The sequence below is a fragment of the Penaeus monodon genome, chromosome 3 (genome assembly GCF_015228065.2).
Source record: "Penaeus monodon isolate SGIC_2016 chromosome 3, NSTDA_Pmon_1, whole genome shotgun sequence".
NCBI lineage: Eukaryota > Metazoa > Arthropoda > Malacostraca > Decapoda > Penaeidae > Penaeus > Penaeus monodon.
Window position 1 is genome coordinate 39,647,713 of NC_051388.1, and position 10,000 is coordinate 39,657,712.

The following is a 10,000-nucleotide window of genomic DNA, read 5'->3' on the forward strand; positions in this document are numbered from 1 at the left end:
GATTCAGTCATCCAGGAGTGCATACAGTTCTTGGAACATTGTGAAGGTTGGTTTTGTTTTAGAGTGGAGTGTAAAAAGATCTGTTTGTTTTTGTTTGTCTGCTTAACACTAACACTTGAAACTCCTAGATCCAGAACCCAAATCCTAATGCACTCTCAATCTTGGCAGTCTATGGGCGAAATGTGAAGACGCTGATCGAGCAGCCACTGGAGGAGATGGCCATGCATCCAGGCAAGAACACTGTCACATATGAGTCAAGGCTCGCCAAGGCTCTCCTGCTCCAGATCCAGCAGATGTAAAGAAAGAGCAAAAGAAAGTGAGAATGAGAGAAAAACATTAATGAGGCATTAAAGTCTTGGGGATATTTCACTAATTGGCTCTTCTGTTTAAGATCTGATGAGTGTATATAGAAATATAGAATGTAAATAAAAATACCTATGATACTGTAAAATATTTAATTGATTTAGTAAAGGGCATTATGTAGGTTAAGTTATGTATTTGGAGCCTTAAAGTTTGTGATAATAATATGATCACCTAGTGCTTTATACACAGTGATACCTTATCAATTACACACACACACACACACACACACACACACACACACACACACACACACACACACACACACACACACACACACACACACACACACACACACACACACACCCACACACACACACACACACACACACACACACACACACACACACACACACACACACACACACACACACACACACACACACACTATAAATTCTACATTTGGTGGATTCCCAAACAGATATTGTATAGCAAAATTAATTTTGCTCTCATCTTCCCTTTTAATTTCTCTGGAAAACAGTGTGCTATAGAATCACAGAATTCTATTTTTGACATATATTTTGAATACTTCATCAGAGTGAAATGTGTAATTTAACATATATTTAAGCTTAAAAGAACTCTTCTGGTGAATGAGTCATTTATTAGCTTTTATTCCTTTTAACTGGTGCAACTAGTATTCACAGTTAGCTGTTGCATTCTTTAAATTTTATGGAGTGAAATGTACTTAGCACTTTCCTCACTACAAGTCAGGGTGGTCTCACATTCAAGTGAATGTAAGGAACATTGTATTGCATATTATTATTATTATTATTATTATTATTATTATTAAAAACTGTACTAAAAGAATATGTAAAGAACAAAGAATAATGTAAAGCATAAATAATAAAAATTGTATCAAATTTTCTTGCTTTTTATATAACTGCAAAAACAATTTTCAAGTGCCCACATTAAACAATAAACACTGTATGATCACAGTCCATTTTATAGTTATAATCCAGTTATAAATCTTGAGGACAACAAAAAAATCTTATCTATTCAACTTTTAAGGTTAATAGGCATTCAAGTGAACAGTACTTCCTTTAATAACATATGTATACTTGGGCCAAATCTTCCTTTAGAACACCATGCTTACTTTTTTTTACCTTTAGAATTACATTTATATTAGAATACCAGATAAAGAGCTGTACATATTTTTGAGCCACAACATCCCTATAGAACCAAGAATCTCAGTAACAATACATTAAAGAAACCGACTTTAAGTATCTATATTTATGTAATTCATGTTAGCTTATTCCCTTTTTCATAGTCTTTCTTATCCTAGTGGTGTGGATATTTATTTCTTAGTTCAGAACCACAAGTTGATATGTCTTGAATGTAGAAAATGCCTTATATGTGCCTTGGTCACATTGACATGACCAGTCATATAAGTGAAGATGTAAAAAAATCTTATTACTCTGAGGCAGCTGAATGACTAACCACAAGGTTTATGCTGTAAAAATTCATAATCATATTATTTTTCTGATGAGCGTGCAAAGCAGTCATCTTGTTACCTATATCTAATATTGTCACAAAGACCAGTTCCTCTTGCTGAAAGTCCATCAAAAAAAAAAAAAGTTTTCCCTTTCATGTCCACAAGCTTCAAGATAGATGCTCATTCTATGAACCTGGAGATGGCTGTTCACCCCCTCAAGTACACCCCCTCGTGTAACAAGAACGATGTAATTTCCCCAATGGTTAGATATAATTTAACATTAAAAATAGGCGGTGTTGCAAAAGATCTCCCTCAACATCTGATCGTAGGTTGGAAGCAGATTCCATAGCACACAGAGCGCGAAAGTTCTGGAGAATCAATTATATAAGAACAAATATTCTGAAAAGGTCGGGAAGATCTCGATCGTTCCTGTTGAATATGTGGAAGTCCGAACATTTGAGAATTCGGTAACAGAAAGTGCTTTATGGCGACCCTTGAAAGTATCGCCTAAAGTTTCATCGATTCATTGTCATTGTCGTCCATTACTACGTAAGTGGCATCGCCCACTGATTCTCCATTTCCTCGTCTGAAGTCTTTCCGGCTTCTCCATGCAGTACTTCAGTCCGCAGGCCTGGAATGTATTATCAATAATGCTCGTGCAGGCTGAGCTGCTCTCGTTGTCAGCAAAAGCAAATTGCAAGAAACTTATTTTGATTTAGGGGTTGTTTTTTAGAAGGCCTCTTGCAGCATTGGCCATTACTCTAGTAAAGTCACACCTAGAGGAAACGGTGGCAAAAATAAATACAACAACGTGAATAACCTGATGAAAATTAAATCAGATATCTTGAATAATATGCAGCTTCAATCGTGTTACTTGTTGAAATGAGCAAATTGTTCGATTTTTGTAGAGGATGCATGTAGCCTTTTTCCTGATTATGTCTACTGGTGACGTCTTTTTGTTTAAAAATAATGGTTATGCATGTAACATTTCTCCAAGTATATTTTCCATTTATAATATTCATGCAAGGAAATAGTGCTTCAACCAGATAGATTAACATAATCAATATTATGGATACTCAATGAAGACAATAATGTGTTGAATACATCATTTCGTGCATAATTTATAATTAAACCAATAAGCTGGCATAATTATACTATTTACATGTTTATTTGGGATGGGTGGGGAGGGGGGCGGTGGATATATATATTCCATATATCTAAAGATACACCGTCTTAGGGTGCTGTGCTGATTTTTGGCCGAGGGCATCATTAGTCCCCTAAGGGATTGTTAGCTTCAATGGGTATCATGAACCCCTGCTTCTGAGATACAGTAATACCTGTTTGGTAAATGCAATAAATCTAATTTGGGTATAACGTTTTTTTTTTCAACCATAAGTACGTACATTTGCTTAGTCGTTATGCTGACGTATTTCTTATTTGATTTTCTTATTTGGGGAAGAGATATAACTGTAAATCATCAATAAATTAACAGAACTGTAAAACCGAAGGAAGCGTTTCGAGAGACAAAGACACAGAACAAACAATAGGTAAAAATCAGAAAAACGTAAAGAAAATCGATGAGTGATACAAAGTGAAATTAAAGGGAATCATGTGACAGCCAGTGTTTTGTGAGCGTGCCAATTAACTTTCCACCCTTCACTTCCTTGCCAGAGATTCACGGTCTGAATGTAGAGAATAATTTCATTTTATCACAAGGAAAGATGCCCGACTCTACGAAAGGAGAGAATGTGCTCTATATACTACTTTTTACATTGGTTTTGAGCATTGTCTTATCCTAACAGAATGAGAAGGGAGGATGGGTGAACTGGCTTAAGGAGAAAATCAGGTTGAGTGAATTGGCAGGAGGAATGAACTGGCTGAAGAGGACGTTTTGATGGGTGAATTGGCTGAAGGGTGAATTGAGAGGATGAACTAGATGGAGGAGAAATCGGGGATGGATGAATTGGCCGAAGGGGAATTGGGATGGTGGTGGCTGAAGCAGGAAACTGGGACAGTTGAACTGGATCAAGGAAATTAGGATGAGTGAATTATCTGAAGGAAATTGGGACGGTTGAATTGAAGAAGGGGGGAATTGGGATGAGCGAATTAGGTGGAGGAAGTTCGGAGAGTGAACTAGCTGAAGGAGGAAATTGGGAGTGGAAGCCGAAGTACTGCCACAATCCAAAGTTTCTCAAACCCCTTCCTTTCCAACCCAGTCTGCGCGACAGGTTGCACGAGGCAGGAGGGTTGACGGGGAGGAAGGGCAGAGTCTCCCCCCAGTTGCTAACAAAATGTTATCACAGCATTATGTAGTATGAATTTAACAATGCATTTATCTTGTATTTAAGACTCAGGGTTAGGTGATTGACAGGTAATACTTAGGTGGTAACATGGCGCCATTATACCAAGGATTAGTGTCGCGTTGTGGATAATTATAATAATGACAACTAACTGACAAGCGTGGAAGGGAATCCGGCGCTGCCTAAACATAAACAAATCTTGAAAACTCCATTCCAATACGCCTGCCGAGTGCCATAGAAATTCAGGGAGGCTGAACCAAATATTATCATCGTGGTGGGAAAGGTATCTTTTGCGGTGGTTGTAGAGTCAAATAAAAATTGACAGAAAAACACCTGTGGAATAATTTCATTTATCCTAATACCCATTACTCTTGTCGTCCACTCGAATTAACTTCTTTTGAGTCGTAGTCGCAACAGATTCACGGCTGAGAATTATGTCAGAGCGGAGGCACTTCTTCAGACTACTGAATATACCACATCTCCATGATATAACCGTTTTTGAAGTTACCCAACTGGGCGTTGCTACAATGATACAGTTCATTGTGAAATTAATCACGTGTATCGGGGGGGGGGGGTTAGGGCTGGTGATTTGACAAAAGGGTTAGACTAGGATGGTCAAACTGGCGTTAGAGGTATTTTGTGCCAGGTGGACACATACTTACACATTCACTCACACACGCACAAACACACATATGCTCAAACGCATACACAATTGCACGTACGCGCGTGCACGGACACACACACACACACACACACACACACACACAACACACACACATATTGTGTTTTTGGGAGCATGTGCGCGCGCGCGCGTGTGTGTGCGTGTGTGTGTGTGTGTGTGTGTGTGTGTGTGTGTGTGTGTGTGTGTGTGTGTGTGTGTGTGTGTGTGTTGTACAGTGCAGAAACAATAATTTCTTACGATGCATCTACACACACCTCTCATCATATTTCAAAAATTTGCGAGATGAAATATCACTAATGCCTGTAGCTCAAGTAAATATACTGCCGAAAGTTTTAAGGAAATATAATATATTTCGACATGCGATGAATCAAAATATCCCGCCATTAAATCACTCCCCGGTGGGAAAACTGGTATACCAAAGTTTGTAATCCATCAATATTCTAACAAGAACAACACAGACACAATAGACTGAGGAACAACACTATTTTACTGAACATTCAATTGCTCTTCATTTGAAAAGTGTAAATGGCAATAGGTTACCTTTTTCCATATGCAAGACTGTATCGCAGCGTTGTTGTGAGGCAGATGTAAATTGGCATACTTTTTTTTTATAGAAAATTTACATAGCAGAAACAAATTTGAATTAAATAATATTAGAAGACGATAGAAGTGTAGATATCTTGCTCATAAATGTAATAATAAATTAAGCTAAGCTATATGCTATATAGCTCACTATAAACAGAAGAATCGATTTAGTTTTTATAATATGTTATACAATGCTCGTACATCGCCATTCATATAGAGAGCTGAAGTAAGGGTTGACAATAATAATGATTATGGTGAAATGTTTAGCGTGAATATTGGTCATATTCCCTGCTTCCTAGATTATCGAAAATGGTAATTTAGACCATAATTCAGGATTTTGTACGATTTATTTAAGGCATTGTTTTCTTTCTGTCTTTTCTCTCATTTTCCTCTCGGTATAAGTTCATCATTCTCTGACGACGATGCGTTGCACATACGCAGCCATCTACCGGCAAATAGAACAATTCAGTTGCCGCAGTACTCATCGTTGCTCGTTTCAAAAGTGAAGTTTGCTTAGTGCTGTGTTTTTTTACCCCAATTTAATAATGAAAACGATCTCTTGTTGAAATTATTGCGATCTCAGGGATAAGAACTAAATTCAGTGAAGTTCAACAGCCGTGTTCCAGCCAGCAGGAGTTCTAGAGAGGTTGGCCACTTCCCAATCAGCCTTCCCTTCACCATAAGGGAAGCAAAATTTGCATTTTTGAATATGCAGAATATTGTTATGGATTATGCATTCGGATAGGGAATGTGGTGATTTGGAAGGGGATATGTTTATATGACCTTCAGGGAAGGGGTATGGGGGCTTATACGTCGGTCTTTATGGTGATTCGTCCGTCTAAGATGGGGTTCATTCGTTCGTTCGTTCGTACATCAACGGGTCGAATCGTGCATGACCGAATCTTAGCTCTGTTTTTTTTTCTTCTTCTATTTTCCACTTTCTTTGTCATCTAAAATACGATTCTTGGTTAGGATTTAATTTACTTCCCCTTTCTTTTACTTTTTGAAGTGTCCCCTTGAGAACTGAGGCACCCATATCCTCCCTCTTGCCTAAGAGGCCTGGTATGTCATTATGCAGTATATATATATATATATATATATATATATATATATATATATATATATATATATATGTGTGTGTGTGTGTGTGTGTGTGTGTGTGTGTGTGTGTGTGTGTGTGTGTGTGTGTGTGTGTATGTGTGTGTGTGTGTGTGTGTGCATGCATGCATGCATGCATGCATGCATACATACATATGTGTATGTGTCTGTGTATGTGTGTGTGTGCGCGCGCATGCATGTATACATATGTGTATGTGTCTATATGTGTACATGTGTGTGTGTGTGTGTGTGTGTGTGTGTGTGTGTGTGTGTGTGTGTGTGTGTGTGTGTGAGTGTGTGTATGTAGGTCGCATATATATATGTACAGTTCTGAAATTATATTTCAGTGGTTGACACTTTTGTGTCAAGCACTTAGATTTAACAGAGTGTGAATGGTATTTTTAAGAATGCGAAAACCCTAGGTTGTTTTTCAATTTCAGTTTGGATTCAAAAGTAGGGCGCTGTGCGTTAGAGCATATCACGCTTATATCGGAGTTGGCTGTTAGAAAAAAGGGGTATTGAGGGTGGCTAAGCGTTTGTGTATATGTATGTGTTCTGAGGTGTACTAGTGCGAGTTGGTGGAAAGTGTGTTTTATGTGCGTGTATTATATGTTGTGGGAGTCGGTTCCATTTACGGATGGTACGCGGAAAGTATGAGTGCAATCTGTATTCTGTACTAGTGTGGTATGTCGCGCATTTCTGGTAGTGAGCGTTACGTTTGTTAATTGTGTTTGCGTGGTGTAAGTAATCTTGTTTATTTTTATCAATTTGTTAGTGATTTTGAGCATAGTTGTTAATATGTGTCTGCGTTTTGTGAGGATGTCCATATTTAATTATTGTTTGATACGTATTATGATGGCAGGAGTTTTAACGCAATTGTTCGCAATGAACCTTGCTGCTGCGGTGTTTATCTGTTCTAGTTTATTTATATATGTTTGCGTGTGTGGGTCCCACACTGCTGCGCAATGCTCCAATATTAGATGGAGAAGTGTGTACAGCCGTGTAGATTCCTCCTCAGAAATCCAGTGTTCACTTTGCTTTGTATTGTATGTTATCTGTGTGTGAGTTGAACTTCGTGTTGGTGTATAGTGTGATGCCTGGTATTTATGCGATGGTGTGTTGGGTAGTTGTTGAAAGAGGATTGAGTTTGGGAATTTTATGAGTTGTTTGTGGGCGGATGAAATTTAAAGTCCATTTGCATTTGTCGTCAGCAAAAAGTCTAGAGATTATTTATGTAGAGTGGCGAAAGGAGAGGGCCTAAGCCGGTACTCTGGGGGACACTAGAAAAAACAAACAAACAGGGACAGGATTAGATCCAGTACCTTCACGTGTTTGATCCTTTCAGAAAGAGAATCTGTAATCTAGTGAAGAGTTTGTCTAATGATTCCGTAAAATTGTAGTTTTTGTGTCAGTCTTTTGTGGGTGACTTTGTGGAAGATGAGTAACAGTTGGGATTCGCAGGATCATTTTGGTCGAAATCCGTGTTATGTCTCAGTCAGTAGGCCTATGCTGTTTGTGTCAAGATCATTCATCGTGTGTTTTTGTACGACCTTCGAAAAATTTGGAGGCGATGGAGGTGAGGAAGATGGAGAGATAATTTAATGGATCAGTTCGGGCGCCTGTCTTGAAAATAGGGGTGACGTCTGCGCAAAGCCAGTCGGATGGGAGAGAAAATATACTGAAGGATTCCGTCAAGAAGATGGGGGCGAGGATGGGGGCACATGTTTTGAGGAAGAAGGGAGGGATTTCGTCGGGACAGTTGATTTGTTAGTGTCCAGTGTCTTCAGTAGTTTCTGTATTCCGTCTTCCTTAATGTCGAGAGTCGGGATGGGTTGCTGGAGGCTGTTTGGCATGTTCGGTGTAATGGAGGTTTCTTTTGTGAAGACCGAGTAGAACTGTGTGTTGAGTAGGTGTGCTTTGTGTTCGGGGGTAGCGACAAAGGTGTCGCTGGGGTCTTCAAGTGCAGCTATGTTTGTGGTATCGTGCCCGTATATAAAGGTATATGCATGTGTATATTCGTATATGTATATATATATATATATATATATATATATATATATATATATATATATATATGAATATATATGGGTATAGATAAATAACTAAATAAATATTTATACACACACACGTTTATATATATATATATATGCTTATATCTATATATGTGTGTGTATGTATGTATATATGTATATGTATGTATTTATACATTTATATATGTGTATAATGATGCACACACACGAATAAATATTTAATATATATATATATATATATATATATATATATATATATATATATATATATATATGATATTGTTGTGGTGTTTGTGTAGTGATGATAGTTGTATATGTTAGTATATGTGATATGTATAGTATATAATATATATGTGTATAATATATATATTATATATATATAATATATAAATGATAATAATATAGATATAATAGATAATATATACACACACACATATATATACAAATATACACATATTAAACTATAAATATACTTACAATACAATATATATAATATAATATCAATATATATATATACTATATATATTTATATTATTGTGTGATTGTGTGGTAGTGGTGTGTGTGTTGTGTGTAGTGTAGTATTATGTATACTATATATAATATATATATATATATGATACATCATTTATAAGTATGCACACACAACCACCACACACACACACACACAACACACACACACACACACACACACACACACACACACACACACCACACACAACACTCATACATATATATATATATATATATATATATATATATATAATATATAATATAATATATATCAATATATTAATATATATTATATATATATATATATATAATATATATATATATATATATATATATATATGCATACATATCTAAACACACACACACACACACACACATTATTAATTGTATAATTATTTTATACTGATTCAGGCTGGAAACATGACTCGGTAGATCCAAGTTTACAGGATTTCATTAATGAGGAAAGGTGTACGTATACATATTGATGAAATCTTACTGGAAATGCCCATGCCATTTGAATCAGCTCTGATAAAAAATAAATAAATCAATAAATAATTACAGTCTTCTTTGCACACAAATTATTCACACATTTCCGCCATCTGTTCTCGGGCCTCTTGGATTCACCTTCGCGTTGCTGTATCCTGTGTTCTGTGGGGTGTGGCTTGACGCCCTACTGTTCCTCTTCTGTGGCTGATCTGTTATTATATGTAACTTCGATAGATGTTTCATATAAACACGTCTTGGGATTTGGGGCGATGGTACGTTTTGAATGGATGAAGTGCGTTGTTTACAGACGGGGGGGGGGGGGGGAAATGTACATATATATACGCAATTATTGTGATTGTTAAAATGGTTAAAAAATTACATATATATGCAGTGGCAAAAACAGTTCGTTTCGCTTTCAAAGGATTAACACACCCTGGAAGTCAGAAACGAAGTGACCGAATTCAAACCAAAAAAAAAGAGAGAGAGAAAAAAATCAACACTCATGACTCACGGCCTT

The 10,000-nt window shown here is 36.9% G+C and overlaps 1 protein-coding gene across 1 annotated transcript in view; it reads left to right on the forward strand.

The window, feature by feature from the left end:
• Positions 1-1,143, forward strand: part of LOC119594552 (tetratricopeptide repeat protein 30A-like) — a 15,714-nt gene extending 14,571 nt beyond the window's left edge. The window contains exons 13-14 of the mRNA XM_037943585.1: positions 1-46; positions 169-1,143. The exon at positions 1-46 is cut by the window's left edge and continues 67 nt beyond it. Coding sequence (XP_037799513.1) covers positions 1-46; positions 169-299 — 177 coding nt within the window. The 3' untranslated portion in view covers positions 300-1,143. The remainder of the gene's footprint in view (positions 47-168) is intronic.
• Positions 1,144-10,000: the final 8,857 nt, after the last annotated feature.